Source organism: Cetorhinus maximus, chromosome 2 (assembly GCF_964194155.1).
Source record: "Cetorhinus maximus chromosome 2, sCetMax3.hap1.1, whole genome shotgun sequence".
Taxonomy (NCBI): Eukaryota; Metazoa; Chordata; class Chondrichthyes; order Lamniformes; family Cetorhinidae; genus Cetorhinus; species Cetorhinus maximus.
This window is the reverse complement of record NC_135880.1, coordinates 81,076,475-81,093,616: the sequence shown is the minus strand read 5'-3', so window position 1 is coordinate 81,093,616 and position 17,142 is coordinate 81,076,475. Positions and strand designations below refer to the sequence as shown.

Genomic DNA, 17,142 nt, shown 5'->3' with positions numbered 1-17,142 from the left:
GTTTGGCAGACTATTCATTCATGGAGAATAGCAAAGGCGATTCAATGCTGTCTTCGCCTGACATTCACACACACTGTACTGTTTAGGAGGGGCTGCTGAATAATTATCAGGAGCAGGAAATCTGCCTTTTCATTCATCTTCTGCCCTCCCAAATCCAATAGCAATAAAGCAAATTGTAGTACCGCAATTGATAAGCATGAACTCAGCAAAGGACAATGACTTCTCTGATCTGTAGGGCTCAGTACCATATCCTATGGTGCATTTGCCCAAGTTAAGAGCTGAACAATTTCAAAAATCATGGCTTTCTTATCTATTCTGCTGATTTATTTTTGGAGCATCCATTAGATTGAATACAGGTTTCTGTGTAGATACCAATCAGCATCTTGTATTTCTTAAGCCTTCCTTTCTGAACCTTTTACTTTATGTAATTCGAGGGGGTAAAAAAGGATGGAAAAGGAGCCAATGATGGACAAATTCTCATATAACATTGGGGAATTAAACTCTAAGAGGGGGAAATGTTGAGCATCAGTGTTGAAGGCGGATTAATTTTAATAGTTAACCACATTGCCCTTGACCTCAAGTAATAGTTTTATACTGTGACAAAGTAGAATTTATGCATGCTTAATATTTTATCATTACTAAAAAATTATAGCGTGCGTATGAAGACAACACCTTACGTAGTTGTCTTTTAACCAGGATGTGCATTTTTCCAAGCAATTTATTTCCTAAAGAATAGCTTCCCTCATAAAACGAGACATTAACAATGCAAGCTGTTCCACCCACCCCGATTCTTTTTCCTGTAATATAAACGCACCCTGGGGTTACACTAATAAGGTCGGCTGCTAAAGCAATACATCCTATCACAGTTGATGGTGAGTAATGAAATGCTCCTGTCAGAGTGATCTTTCAGCCTATAGCATCAAGCAAAATAAATCCCTTTTAATGATTAGGGCTCGCGGATTGAAGGACAATTATGTGGCAAAATCATAGTTAACAATCCTTAAAGTAAGCAGTCCCCAGTCTTTCAAAGGGAACTTCTATTGCTGTCATATTTACTCTGAGCTTCTGTCGCACAGATGCGATGTGCCGCCGGCTGGGTATAACTTTGTCACTGTTGACTACATTTCTCATTGCAGATTCAATGTGAAAGAGAAAAAGTAGATTGAGTTAATTTAATGTAATATAAAAAGGACAATTGAGCTGTACTAGAGCAGATGTTTCTTTTTTATTCCTGACTTAACAAAAAGTTTCGATTCTTAGTCTGAGTAGAATAGAATGACCTTGACTGTGTTTACAATAATGACAGGCCACTTCAGTTCTGCCTTTTCCACTACCACCCCTCCTACAGCAATTAAGGAGGGTTATGATGCCCATGGGCGGATGCTGGATCGGAAGAATGTTGTTGCGTCCTCTGAAAGCATAGATCCGTATATGGCCAACCCTCCACACAGTCACCATGATACCAACGGTAAGGCCTTGGAAGCACTTATTTCTGTAATGGGGGTAAATGGCAGCGTAGCTGATTCCAGCTGAATATAACTAATTGCCATCTCATTTAAAAAATATAAGGATTTAGTTGGCTCTTGGTGTCACTCCCAACTATTTATAACCAGGCAGTTCGTGCATAAGATAGATTATTTTAAAAGCAATATTTTATACATAAGAAATAGGAACAGGAGTAGACCATTTGGCCTCTCGAGCCTACTCCGCCATTCAATAAGATCATGGTTGATCTTCTTGTGTTTCGATTTCCACATTCCCATCTAACCTCGATAACCTTTGATTCCCTTGCCTAACAAGAATCTATCTAAGATAAAAGCAAAAAACTGCGGACGCTGGAAATCCAAAACAAAAACAAAAATACCTGGAAAAACTCAGCAGGTCTGACAGCATCTGCAGAGAGGAACACAGTTAACGTTTCGAGTTGAATCTATCTACTTCTGCCTTAAAAATATTGAGTGACTCCACTTCCACTGCCTCCTGAGGCAGAGTGTTCCAAAGCTGCACAACCCTCAGAGAGAAAAAATTTCACCTCATCTCTGCCCTAAAAGGGTGACCTCTAATTTTAGGATAATTTTGTATATCCCAGAATTCTTATGAGCAAAGATTTAGCACCCTTAATGTTTAATCTATTTTAAAAAGGGAATGGAGATTTCTTGAACTTCTTTTAAAATACTTTTAAAAATTAGTTTCCAGTTCCTTCCCCATTGCCATTGCAAAACTTTGCATTTTACAACTGAGCACAGTGTTTCTAGGCTATCAGACGTGCACGAATTAGTGATGTGCACTTCTTATTTTTACTTTTTCTTTGCTTCCTATTCTTCCCCAATGGTGGCTGACATTGGAAATGGGAAAGTTCATTTGCATTCCCCAGTCATCCCATAATTGACCTAGGAGCACTCAATGTTGACGCTGGATGACCAAATTGGGAAAGTGCTACCTTCCTCAAAGATGATGCTCAACACCTTGATAACTGCATTTTTTTCAAAAAATATTTTTTAAAATAGTTTTAAAATAAAAGTTTATAAAATTTTTTTGTTAGGTCAATTTACTACATTAATTAGAAATGGCCTATGATATTCATTAAAGCTAATTATGTGCCTGTAATAAGTTTGTGGTTTCATCAAAATGTTCAAACTGAGCATAAAGAGAATGCTGATAAAAGCGAGTTAAGCTAAGTATCTTTAAACTAAAAATAAATAAAACACGTTCTCCAAGTTTATCGTGAGGCCTGAACTAGTCAGTTTAAAAACTACCCTCAGGGTAGGCAACGTAAAACAGAGTTTTAGTATTGATTTAAGACAGCTGTTAGTCATTTTAACTTTACAGTAATAAAGACAAAGTTTAAAAATTATAAACAATAACTTGTACGGAGAGGGCTAGACTAGTATCTGTATGAATCTGCTTTAGTGTGTTGGCACAGAGACTGCCTGAGGAAAAGTAAAACTTATGCACAATAAGAAGAATGAGTAATTGGGGGAGTAAACATTGCCCAAGAGAATAAAAGAGAAAGAAAGAAACACCTTACCAATAATAAAATCCCAGGTTTGATTTGTGGTCTATACTGCAGTAACTGATCTCAGTTAGGAAAACACTTGGGGCACTTTAATTGGCCTCAATGTCTTATGCTGAAGAGGGTGAAAATCAGCCAGGATTTTCACTCACTTAACCCAGTGCCCACTGCTACAAAGTGCATGCATGTGGACTAAAAAAAAGAAAATGCTTGAAATACTCAGCAGGTCAGGCAGTATCTGTGGAGAGAGAAACAGAACTGACATTTCAAGTCAATGACCTTTCTACAGAGCCCTGCATTTGGACCTTGGATGAGAACACCTGAGGGCTGCTCTTGTGTTGTCCTCCACATATCATTGGCTTACTGACACTTAATGCCTTATGAAAAGTGACATTTGGGCTGTACCTCAGCAGGATTACCATCAGTTGGGGTGGAAACAAAAGAAAATTTGCATTAAGAAGTGACTTCATTGTGAATAAAGTTGACCCACAGATCGGATTTACTAGTAACTGGCCCTAGTCCAAATTGATTTCCTTCCATAGTTTTCACTTAGATTTAATTATCTTTAGGGTCTGTTATGATTATTACTGAGAATGGCAGTGACCCTAGAGCCATATTAGCACCTAACAAGGTCAATTTAATTTTTGGTGCTCTTTGGGGCATCATTATGAGTTGTACTGACAGAGCTGGAAGCAGTTTACCTCTTGGTGAACAACAATGGTAGCAGAGGTGAATGCATGGATCTGACATTCTGGTGTGTGGGTGTGCTTTTAATATACTAAATGATCTGTATAGCTTGGTATTGACTGCATTTGATGGTTTTATTGAAAAATGGATTGGTTTATTTGCTTATTTCTTAGTTTTTTTATTGTTATTGTGGTGTGATTTTTCTGTTGGCACTTGAGAATTCTGTTCAGTTTATTTTGCACAATGCCGCATGAAGTTCTTCGACGTCAGAACTTCACATTTCTTACTTTGCTGACTTGCTTTCTGTCACTATTTTTTACAAAATGAGCACATGCAATAAGTCCATATTCACTGCTGAATCTGCGCCTCTGCTGTTTCGCTAAATATTGCTCTTTTTAATCACCTGCTTTCTGCGTTACATCCTGCCTCCTTGAAGATGTCACACCCACATGATCGGCTTCCTTTGAGTTGTGCTTTTTAAAAAAAGAATTCCTCTTGTTGCAGAATTAATGGAATGACCTGACAGGCCGATTCATGTGGGTGAGACATGGTGTGTGTGCAGCAGCTTCTGATATTAAATGTACTCTGGAATATTTTCAAAGCAGTTTCAAAATTAGCAATCACCTTCGTTTCTTCAAATACAACCACATTGGCTGGCCATTTTTATTTCTGTTTTTTTAAATCTTTCAGAGTATGCTGCTTTCTGCTGTATTTTTGTGTGCTAAACTAACTGTATGACTTACCATAGCGAGAAATGAATTTAGCCCTCCAGTCTAATCTTCCCTTCTGCTGCCATTGTATTGAAGACCTCCCTCCCACTGAACATTTCATCTCCTTGGTATGAAATGTTCCAAGGCCTTACAGTATGTAGTATGATTCATTACTAACAACAGAAATAGAGGAGAAAACAATCTCTCATCAGTACTGTAGAATGAAAAACTCTCCTTGTTTTTCCCTTTAGGACTTGACCCTTCCCTCTTCCCTCCTTGTGGTTTATGTCTGCATGTCCTTGTGACCCTTGTTTAGTAGTTTTTGATATCTTTCAATTGCCTGAGTCAAGGATAGCCCCTCTATTCTGTTACCCCTTATCTCAGCTACCAGATGTCTGGAGCCGGTGCAGTCTCTGTCTAGGTGATATGAATATTATAGTTCATACAGGCAGTGGTTTAGAATTGCTGGTTTACCAGATTAACTCGAGAAAATTTCTTTTACACTTGCAATTTTTATCTTTATGTCCCTTCATAATCGTACAGCATTGAACATTTAGGTTTCCAGATAAAGCTTCCTCAATTGCAAAGTAGCACAATATTTTCACCTTATTTCAGCTTGAATTCTGTCATATCTGCATTCTGAATTGCATTGCTAAGCCTTCTGTACTTTATTGTTCAGACAGACATGAGAAACTGCTTCTTGCCACAGACGTTGCTTCATCTTGTGCTTGATGTTAATATCTCCTCACTGATTAGGAGGCTGGTGAAAGTCTGGGCAAAGTTTAAAACCTCTCTGGCCTCAGTGTTGAGAGCTGTGTTTCTTCAAACAAGAGTCTTGTGTGCATTTTGCAGTCTGCACTGTTGCTCTATGACAGAAATATTTTTTTTGCAGGACATTTTGACAAAATTTGTTCATCTTTTCTCATGTTACATTCTGCAAACTGTAAACTAAGAGGCCTTTTTAGTCTATTTGGGCTTTTTTGGTCATACAACTGTCAAATTTAATAAATTTCTGTTCACTGGATCTGTATGTTGTTTAAGACACATGCTCAATCATTTTGTGCACAACCTCAGGTGACAAATATTAGTCAAGGCTATCAGCCTCTATTAATATGAAGAAGTTTAACAAAAGTGCATTATTATTTTATAGCCTTAGATTATTCAATACAATTATTACAGGTTATCACCAGAAGCGGCATCATGGGTCAATTTGCTTATGATCTATGATTCAAATGTAATTTGCTAGTAAATACGACAGTGACAATTCTGCTTACCTGCTTTGATTTATTTTACTTGAAACATGAAGTAAATGAAAACTATACGAATGTATATAGGCTGGCAGCAAGCCTAGATTTGCTGTATGACAGGGGTAGCCTGGTTTCCTGCCTCCCCAGGAAGTAATTTATTCCACTAAGTGCCTTTTCTTGTACTGTGTTGTTTTAAAAGTTCTGACTTAATGCCTGACAAATAATCTCTGCTCGGTGGCTGACACCGAGATGGAGTGGGGTCATATTTCTTCAGATCTCTTTGACCTACCCTCAGTGAAATCAACATCAGCCTGTTCATCATCCTATAAGTTGGTGTTTAATGGACTGCAGATTTTGTTAAGTATAACCTAACAGTGATTAGATGATGCTTCAGAAAACTGTAAAAATTAGAGATGAATTAATTGTGGGGGTTAGAATTTTAGCTGTTAAGATAGTGGAAAGAAACCTTTGACTCAAATCAGGGAGGAAATTGGATATCATTAAGTGCATGTTTTGAGCAAAAGATCAGCATTGAGGACCCGATGTGCTGGTTTAATGGTCATGTCCACTGGCTAGAGACCCAGTGGCAATCCCACCACGGCCATTCCCAAACGCTGCAATTCAATTAAAAGACAATTGGACACATATTTGGCCAAGGTCAGGATTCCCGGGTTTTGCAGGGTGAATGTCTGGTGGCCACTGCCAGTACTGGAGTAAGCTCCAGGAAGAGGAGCAGCCAGAACACAGGGGTGTAGGGTGGCCTCGTCAAGGCCAAACCAGAGAAAGGTGTCAGTTTGAAGGGCGGGAGAACGGAGTCTTCCCACAGGTGAGGCCCTTGACATGCGCGGGTCCCTCCATTGGGCACAAGGTGCCCAAACAGGTGGAACTCCTAGCCCCCCTGAACACTGGCTGGCCTGCCAGGCTATACCTGACAGAATGCCCACATGGCATGGGTGCCCTGTAGGCTGACGCTCTTAATTTTCCACTTAAGGGTCTCGATTGACCTTCAGGCGGGAAGGACATCCTCAAAACTCCCTGCCCCAGACTTAATTGATGAGAGTGGGTGAGGCGACACGCTCTCCACCCTGAGCATTGCTGTTCCATTATATGCCCCCCGTTTCTGACAGGCGGCTTTAAATTCCTCCCTATATTCCCTAGTAGTATGTCAGCTGCCAGATTGGAAGCCATCAACTAATTTCTGTGAACAATGCCTGCTTGAAACAGGCATTTAGAAATAGAAACAAAGTGCTGGAAATACTCAACAGGTCTGGCAGCATCTGTGGAGAGATAAACAGAGTTAAAGTTTCAAGTTGGATATGACCCTTCTGAGCATTCAGAAACATTGTTTATATGAATTAAAACCTTAACCACAAATGTAGGATTCTCAAGGCAAAATTGGTCATCATGTGGGCCGAGCTTGCGCTGTGTCTGCTTCTCACAATTATTCTGGGTTTCCAGTAGTCTTTAAAGGGACCACTGATGGTCAGCCACAAAATGACTCTTGCTATCCTGTGGCTGCTGCTGGCCCAAGCTCACCCTCCCCTTCCTTCACTATTTCCCCTTGCCAGACTCCCAGAGAGCTATCAGAGGGCCATCTTAACACTGCAACCAAAAAGTTACCAACTGTTGAGCTGCATCGGGATGCCCAATTGCTGTCCACATCTCAATTTTTGCTATCTTTGGCTATGTTAGAGGTTAAACGTAGGTTATTGTTATAAGTAATTTTCCACCCTATTCTTCCAAGGCTATTCAGTAAGTGGTTGCAAAGATGGACAGTGAACGCCTTTCAGGCCCTCAGGCCTCTTCCAAAGGTCTATGTAACTGCAAGCTGGGAGGTGACAGAGCAGCCCAAGGATTGCTCTTATTTCCGCAACTAACCCCAAGAAAGATGATGGTGAGCTGCCTTCTTGAACCGCTGCAATTCATGTGGTGTAGGTACACCTACTGTGCTGTTAGGAAGGGTGTTCCAGGATTTTGACCCAGTGACAGTGAAGTAATAGTGATATATTTCAAAGTCAGGATGGTGAGTGACCTGGGAGGGGAACTCACAGGTGGTGAGGTTCCCATCAATCTGCTGCCCTTGTCCTTCTAGGTGGTAGAGGTTGAGAGTTTGGAAGGTGCTGTCCAAAGAGCTTTGGTGAGTTGCTGCAGTGCATCTTGTAGATGGTACACACTGCTGCCACTGTGTGTTGGTGGTGGAGGGACTGAATGTTTAAGGTGGTGGATGGGGTGCCAATCAAGCAGACTGCTTTGACCAGGATTGTGTTGAGTTTCTTGAGTGTTGTTGAAGCTGCACTCATCCAAACAAGTGAGGAGTATTCCATCACACTCCTGACTTGTGTGTTATAGATGGTGGATAGGCGTTAGGGAGTCAGGAGGGGAGTTACTCACTGTAGACTTCTCAGCCTCTGGCCTCCTCTTGTAGCCACAGTACTTTTATGGCTGATCTGGTTGAGATTCTGATCACTAGTAACCCCTAGGACGTTGATGGTGCGGGATTCAGTGATGGTAATGCCATTGAACAACAGGTGGAGGTGGTTCAATTCTCTCTTTTTGGAGAAACACATTGCCCAGCACTTGTGTGGCGTGAATGTTACATACTAATACAGCCCAAGCATGAATGTTGTCCAGGAGTTGCTGCTTATGGGCATGGACTGCTTTATTAACTGAGGGGATGCAAATGGTACTGAACACTTTGTTCGTCAGTGAAAATCCCCAATTCTGACCTTATTATGGACACAAGGTCATTGATTAAGCAGCTGAAGATGTTTGAGCCGAGGACATTACCCTGAGGAACTCCTGCAGTGATGTCCTGGGGCAACAACCACTACCATCTTCCTTTGAGCTATGTATGACTCCAACCAGCGGAGAGTTCCCCCCAATTCCCATTGAATTCAATTTTACTGGGGCCCCTGCCATACCTGATCAATAGCTGAGAACAAAGACAAAAAAAGTGTGAAAAAGACCAGGTTGAAGCATTTGCAACCATCTCCAGCCAGAGCTGGGGAGCTGGGCAGATTAAAGCTGTAACTTCTGCTGACCTGATCAAACAATGAGTAGCTGAGATATACAGACCAGGAAAGTGCTAAGCTCAGACTCCTTTATGTTCTGCATTAGTTAACACAGCAAATGGCAGAACCCATCTCATTTCAGAGAAGTCCTTGGAATTAGATACTACTTAAAGATAAGAAATTGGTTTAAAAATATAATTTGTGCGGCCAAACAAACCATTAAAAGGATTACCCATAATACCTCCTTTATAAGTATATGTACATTAAGAACTTTGGTTAACATCAAGATTTATTTCCTCATTTAAATTTTCTCACGTGGAATTGGGAACTCATCTGTCCATCCTCACAGCCAGTTAGGCTGTGGCATGGAACTCTAGCAGAGAAAGTTTGTTTATATTAATTGTTTCCTTTTTTAAATAAAGAATTCTTGCAATGCAATTAGAATCGGTATTATTGTTCATATGTTGGATAGTTTATGAAAATTATTTATCACTGTAAAAACAAACTAAGTTGCAGGAAGCAGAAGGAAGATGAAAACTTCACACTGAATCTTCTTTCCTGTTTTAAAAATTTGGAACTATTAATTACTGGTATCTAAGCTGAAACACATTTGATGATTTTCAATGGTAATTCCATTTTGTGTCAGTCAGCATTCATTACAAAGTGTGCTTGTTGTGAAAATCCTAAAGGTGTGCAGTTTTCCCAGATCTAGTTGTGGTGTTGCTTAAAGAGAGGATTCATTCTTCAGTTAACAGCATTGTTTTAACATTCTTATGACTCCTTTATTCAACAGCAGTGTTCAACAGTTTGAAACTATACCTTTATCGAAAAAACCATGTTGCTGGTCATGTAAATTATTTGACCAGATAAGTTGCACAGATGCCCTGAGCAGGAAATCCATTGAAAGAATTTGACTACAATATACACTTGGATTTTGGACATTTTGAATTTACAATGTCAGTGAAGCGTCTGTTTTTGATATCAGCTGCCCTGCTGCGACAAACCTGTGTGGCCTTGATCAGGGATCTCCTACCTTTTGATCCTTGGGGTCAGGCATTCATGCCAATTCCAATGAATGAGCGGTGTGATTTCACAGAAATGCAAGTTCTGATGCATGACAGAATTTCAAATTCCCATAAACTGATTGCTCCCATAATTAGAAGTGACCAGACACCTCCGTACACAGAAAAGGCCCAGATCTCCAATGCACACAAAAAAGTAGGCAACCCCCAACATACATCATAGGACCTGAATACCTTTCCTCTGTCAGCAGCATCCCCCCACCCCCAACTCCCCCTTTCCTTAATGCCTGTGTTTTCTCAGTCTTTGTCCCCAGCCCGGCCTCACTTTCCCCGATATATTCCCTTGCTGAAACTTGAAAACAGGGAATATTTAGCTCTTTAAACATCCTGGAGAGAGGCGATTGATGCAAAAGACTGTGCTGCTCCCTAATTGAGGAACAACCTTTTCAAATCCTTCAGTCCCAGGACCTTTGAAAGACTGTTGCTAAGCAGTTCACCGGGTCCCACACCCTCCCATGTTAAGTGCACTAAGCGAATTTCAGCTTCCAATGAAAGCAACTATAGTTGTAACCAGTTTTGTGTATTTAATGTGAGAGGTTTGGGCTGGATTTGGCTGACAAGCTGCTTGTTGGGCACTGCCAGATTAAATGATTGAATTTGTTCCCCCCTCCACCAACACAGTCCTTGTTGTCATGTACCTATGGCTGGTATTTAATAGGGAAGTGGTGGCCCTCCTCACCGGCTACCAGGTCAGGGACAAGCACTTCCCCCATTGGCCCTGAAACCCATGACTGGACTTTACGTGGTTCAGGTAATTAGTGCCCAAGGTCGTGGCTTCTGCCCCCTGAACAGGATGTCCTGCCTCCAAGAGCTGTCTGCTTCAGTCCCAGCTGTGGCCACCACTCCTGGTGGCGCTGCTGGGACTGCAGTAGGCCCAGAGTAGAGGTAAGTGGGCAGGTTTGCGGGGGCCAGGGAGGTAGGCCCAGCGTGGGGAATATTGGGGGCGGCGGTGTGGAGGGGGGCACAATCAATAGGCCAGGTGGTCCTTCAAGCAGGAGAGGCAGTCCTTGTCGCTTGGGCGGTTTTCATGAGCACAGGATGCCTGAACAAAAGTGACCGCTCCACCAAGCCCACAGTCAAGCTGCCAGGATATTCCTGGTGGCCTCACCACGTGATAAGGGCCTCACCGCTCCTGGTAAAACATAGCAGGACGAGGCCTCTGAGTGATCATTAATTAGACACTTGGCCTTAATTGGCCCAAAGGTGGGTGGGTTGCCTGCCACCTAATGTGCAGCTGGTAAAATATCACCAGTGGCAGGTGGGCAATGAGGATCCCCAACTTCCATCCCACCTGATTTTACACACTTTCCCCACTCCCAAGCCACCACCCCTCCCCACCACCTGGGCAGGGGAGGGGGTGTAAAATTCCAGCCTAGATGTTTGCCAATGTTTTTAACTACACACCTTTCATTATTCTAGTTTTTAATTATCATTCATGTTGCACATCAAAATATTACAGCAGCATGTTGTCACTAGTATCTCGTCCTATGGATAGCATTGCCAACTAAATGCACCAAGGCAATTTACTCATTGATTGGTGGACGTTAATTAAGAAATGGGAAAGAACTTAGGGAGTGCCCAGGGTCCCAGTGCATCATTTGAGGCTTTTCAAAGCTCAGGCTGAGGCAGTAAGGCAAGGCGGTTTAGGATGAGGTTTGTAGCGCACAGTGGCGTGGCACTGAAGGATGTGTCACCAGTAGAGACAAGATGAATTTACAGTAGATAAGAGATGAGTTAAGGTTACATACAGGAACATGGGGCAAGAGAAAATTGCAGGTATAGGGTGGGAGAGATTAAAAGACTTTGAAAACAATAAATGGAAGAGGAGGGAGTTAATAGGGACTAATGGAGTAGGTGTATGAAATAGGACATGAATGAGTTGGAAATTTGTGTAGCTTTGAGGCTAGCAAGTAGAATGCTGGAGAAACTATGCAGTAACAATAACTTGGATGACTGTTTTAGTGGTAGTAGTGGGTAGGTAGCCCTCCAGAATTGGAAGTAGGCAGCTGTTGAATCGAAACCTCTGGTTACCATTGAAATACCTTTTCCCTGCAGCCTGTCAAACTGTAGCATTTTAAGCTGAGTCTCTCCACAAAACAAGAGTTTCTGTCTTTCCCTTCCCTGAAAAGATGACTTGTACTAAATAATAGTTCCACAGATATAACTGGTTATCCAACACCTTACCCAAGTGATCAATCTTCAACTGTGAGCCAATACATTTGAATGTCAGCAGCCAAGTCTATTCCCATCAGGTCAATGTACACTTTACAGCAAAAGGCATTAAATAGCTGTCAGTGATTAAACCCTAGCTGATAATGTTTCTAATGCCTCACTAATCTAGAAGCAGCAAAGCCAATTGTCGCATTTTCACTTGTTTATTTGAGATCTGCTAACTCAGCACGTACCAGTACTTGGATCCTGGCCTTCCTGGTCTGCAGGACAATCATTTCTACATTACAAAACACTTTGGGTGATGCATTTACACATTAGACCAGCAGGGAGCTGATTACTAGATATTCAGAATGTTTTTTCTAAATTTTCCTCTGTGCACTTTGCTCAATTGCATAAAAAGCTTTTCAGGACACTGGAGGCTTTGGAATTCCCTGCCAGATACTTGACTTTGATGGTCATTCAGTATGGTATGTATGTTTGTTACATTAAAACTCATCATTTTACAGTCAACACTTATCCTGATGGTGAAGACAGAGCATTGTTTATAGGTTACAGCATTTTTTATATATATTGAAGTTAATGAATACCTCTATATTTATAAGGGAATAGAAATAGTTTTCCTGTTAACTAAATTCTGTCTACTATCTAATATTTCAGGAGTGATCCGTGAAAGTTACCTCAAAGGTCACGATCAGCTTGTTCCAGTTACCCTTTTGGCTATTGCAGTTATTCTCGCCTTTGTCATGGGGGCAGTTTTCTCAGGAATAATCGTTTACTGTATATGTGATCACCGGCGCAGAGACATTGATGTAGGCCAAAGCAAAGAGAAAGACTTGCCTCGTTCTCGCAGGGGTTCTATGGCCAGTGTCACAAAACTCGGTGGGCTGTTTGATGCTCAGACAAAGGAACCAAAACCAGAAGCGCTGCTGACTCCTCTGATGCATAACGGTAAAATAGTAACGCCAAATGGCACAACGAAGATGCTGATAAAAGCTGACCAGCATCACTTGGACCTGACAGCTCTGCCCACTCCAGAGTCAACACCAACCTTGCAGCAGAAACGAAAGCTCAGCCGTGGGAGCAGCCAATGGGAAAGGAACCAGAATCTAATCAATGCCTGCACAAAAGATCTGGCATCCATGGGATCGCCAGTGATCCCCATGGATCTTCCTCTCCATGCTTCCCCCAACCACATTCCAAGTGTTGTGGTCCTCCCAACCACTCAACAGAGTTTCCAGCATGAATATGGGGATCAAGGAATCCGACCCATGGAACAAATTACTATTGAAGATCAGAATGCCACACTGGAATATAGGAGTATGAAAAGCCCCTGTCACGGATTAGTTGCAAACCTTGATCAGGTGCCACCTAAAGTTCCTCAGAGAGAAGCCTCACTTGGATCCACTAATTCCGGACTGCCTCAGAATGCTCTGGGCAAGCGACTAGATGTTCCTTCTCCTTCATATGCAATGGAATATAAGAGAAACTATCCCAGCAATTCATTGCAAAGAAATCCTCAATCATCTGCATTCAAAAGAAACCATAATACTAACTCTTCCAATTCCTCTCACCTTTCTAGGCACCAGAGTTTTAACAGAGGAGAGAATCCCCCTCCTGCACCACAAAGAGTAGACTCTATGCTAGTGAATGCAGGTCAGTCTCAGACACAGGCCAGGAGATCTAGCATCACTGCACCATACAACTCTCTGCCAAGATCTGGGGTCAAACGCACACCCTCCATAAAACCAGATGTTCCACCAAAACCCACGTTTGTTCCCCTTTCAGCTTCCATCAAGCCAAATGACACATGTACATAGTCACAGTGGGAGGTAGAAAATGATCTGGACCCTGCTTCCTGAGTCAGTGCTTTGCAACTGCAACACTAGATTTGTGTTTTTTTAAAAAGCTGTTGTTAAGCTGAGGATATTTATCCCTTCTCCCTGGGAAAAGTGGAATATTTTCTTACGACTGCTGCAACTACTGAACTCAGCGTTTGAAAGACGGGGTTAGCAGCTATTGGACTTCTGTCAGAGGGGGTTAATGATTGATGCACATGAACAGGATGGTGGAATGATGAGCCAAAAGCACAAAACTGTGGCAAACGTGTAATGTCTCCTTGACTCTTGCAGCATATTACTCTCTAGGGAGATGAGTTTTAAAAACAAAGCACTGAAGAAGGTGGCTCAGACTTAACATTAGCTGAAGTTTACTGTTTGCAGATACTGTGAAATGCCTCTCAGTGTTACATCCGCTTAAGCAGCAGATATCTGCCATTTAGGCAGGGCTTTGGCCTACATCTCTGCTATTGTCCTTCTTGTAATGATTAATGTGACTATTAACACTAATAGCTCCTGGTATTTATTATTTAAGTGCTATTTCAAAACATGACTGACTCCTTCAGATGAATTTATGGATATCTCTTTAAAAAGAATCAGAAGTCTAAAATGTAATGTTTGTAATTATTTAAGTCAAGTCAATTAACTGGAGACATTCAATGCTTTTTTAAAGTAACCGTCCACTAACAATATGGAGGTGGAAAACTGAGCTCAGCGTTTCTACTCAGCTGCTGATAGGGTTATCATAGTGCTTGGGGAGGGGAGAAGAAAAGAAAAGGAGGGGGATATTTATTTTATTGTGAAAGGTTCATTTCATGATCCATGACGAGCTGAAAGGAGGGAGTGCATCAATGAAAATGTTCAGGTTTGTTCCCCTGAGGACTAGGAGAGGGAGGGAAAGAAACTCTGATATCATGCACACAGGTGGAATCACCATCTATTATGAAGAGGATGTATGAGGATTAAACAGTCCTGTTAGTTTTGTCAGTAATTGATATTTGCAATGCAGGCACTGGCACATCATGTGCGAGCCAACTCAATTTTGCACATGGCACAGCAAATGATAGTAATAGATGGAGTGTGCCGAAAGGCAAGCTGTTACCATGCATAAATCATACTCCTATCATGTTGATTCGAACTGGGAATACATCTGTGTGACAAGTCTCTTCTTCCATGTGTAAATTTGTGCCTTACAACATCATGTGTACATTTCTAGCTAGTAATCTGCAAATGTTACCCTCCCATTTAAAAATAAATCTATTTCTGCTAAATATTTTGATCCCATTTGGAAAAATTGCTCTCTGAAAGGATGTATAAGTTCCGACTCCTCAATCTGCAGAGAAATCATATTTGATGAATCATCTCATAGTCGTGCCAATCTTGCCCTCCCTACACCGTGTAATTGCAGAAAATTTGAAACGCATCCACATTTCTGAGAGTGTTCCTTTTCATTTTTCCTTTATTTCAGCACTGTAATATGATGTATTCCCATTGACTAATTCAGAAAAACAGATGTGCTTTAATAATGTTTTTACTTGTGACCGGTGGGCAATTGCTCTGATGTGATAAGTTATCCAATTGGCTAGTGCCTCAGTTGAAGGCACCAAAAAACCTACATTGTAAATGTTAATGAATTTGCAAGGCAGTCTTAAAGCAGGCTGGTTCCTGCTGGAGTAACACTGCTATAATATTGTGTAGCCAGAAGGATAGTGAAAACCTTTTGGCACAATTGTTTCTAATTATTGTTTTTCTTTTACATTTTCAGTTTATCATGCACGCTGAATAGAATGTTTTTACCTGTTAAATAATTGTCAACACATTGTAGAATTAAGGTTTTTATCTATTGAGCTGTATGAATTTTCTTTTTTAAATTTTTTTTACTTATTTGTTTTTGCAGTTTTCTTTTCCTCAATTGGACACTTACTTGCAAGTTGGCTAGTCTTTAGAATGGTAGCTGGATAATTCCAGAAGGAACTAGACCAAAGTTTGTAACAAGGGTGCATACACATTCTACTTCCTCCATTTCATTACTTCATTATGGTGACTAGCGTTGATGCATTCCTTCAAAACAGTTTTTTTTTAAAGTTAACTGCATATGTTGCAAGCAAATGATATGTTTGGTGTTTTCATGCCTTTTTTATGATCATGCTGTGTGATTGTTTATAAGTTAACTCAGAGTGCAATTTTAATATGGTTTTAGGATTTTAACTTGAGAAATTCACCATAATACTTTTTATGCAAAAAGAGTCCTGATATGTTCACATTGAAAGGCCAATATAGTATTCACAAGAATTGAATTGATTCAAAATGTAATGCCCTGAGATAAATGAATAATAGTATGCTGTTTGGTCCCTATTTTTTTTCTGGCAGATTTTTTTATGGACCCCTCTTTGCCCCTTTGCGTGCCTTTGAAGCTCACCCTTGATATACACTCTTAGATACAACAGTTGTGTAATATGTAAAATATTGTGATGTTGACACAATTTCCTTCCCTCAGCTCCACATCCCTAACATCCAATTCACATCTTCAATGTATGTTGTAAAAAAAAGACTTTAATTATTACATAATGTAATAAACAGACTGTTCTGCTGTAGTTTGTTGGTTTGAGTGTCGTGATTCTTCTAGAGCCCTAATAGGATGTTACATTAACTTCTGATTGATTTCATGCTTTACAGTGCACTTAATCTGTTACAACACATCTGTATCCCATTTACTTTGAATTACTGTGTGGGGTGATGGAACAATGCTCCATTCTGCACTACTTTGCCTCTCAACTTTAACTACTCTGATCCAGATGCAGAGTAAAATCTTTTAAACAAGAACACCAATATATCAAAACATAACCTCAAAAGATCAAACAAAACCACATTACTGTGAATTTTTTCAATTTCTTACAACTGCTCCTTTATTTTTGTTACTTCTAAGTAAAATTGCCAATTTTTACTAAATTGTGGGGAGTTTTATATTGTGGACAGGCGCTGCTCCTTTCAGCAATACTGTGAGCCTGAGCTAGAACCAAACCAAGGAAAACAGAGAATTATCACTTTCTGAAGGCCCTTTCGTCCTTCTTCCTTCAATAATATTGGCTTTTCATTTCATCATGGTTCATTCAAGTGGCCTCAATACCAGGTTTGTATAATTTATAAGCATGACTATATGTTCACTGCAGCCTCCAGTAATACATTTCATCTTGCTTCCTTTGATGAAATATGTACTGCCTTAAAGGAATGGTAAGCGTCAAGAGTTGAAGGTGGAATTATTGATGTTTTTCTGCCATCAATGATCTACAAGTAGGGAACACAAATAGTACAGTGGATACTATGTGGAAGTGCGGATGAGACTGTAGTACCTTGTTCCTGTTCCTGTACACCCAGACCATTGTCA

At 40.8% G+C, this 17,142-nt stretch overlaps 1 protein-coding gene across 8 annotated transcripts in view; it reads left to right on the top strand.

Moving 5' to 3' along the window:
• sema6a (sema domain, transmembrane domain (TM), and cytoplasmic domain, (semaphorin) 6A) overlaps positions 1–16,351 on the top strand; it is a 174,479-nt gene extending 158,128 nt beyond the window's left edge. For 4 of the 8 annotated variants that reach the window (XM_078566541.1, XM_078566532.1, XM_078566558.1 and 1 more), the window contains 2 exons: positions 1,307–1,468; positions 12,580–16,351. In XM_078566541.1, coding sequence (XP_078422667.1) covers positions 1,307–1,468; positions 12,580–13,739 — 1,322 coding nt within the window. In that variant the 3' untranslated portion in view covers positions 13,740–16,351. The remainder of the gene's footprint in view (positions 1–1,306; positions 1,469–12,579) is intronic. The other 4 variants (XM_078566563.1, XM_078566550.1, XM_078566582.1 and 1 more) reach the window with 2 other exon arrangements.
• Positions 16,352–17,142: the final 791 nt, after the last annotated feature.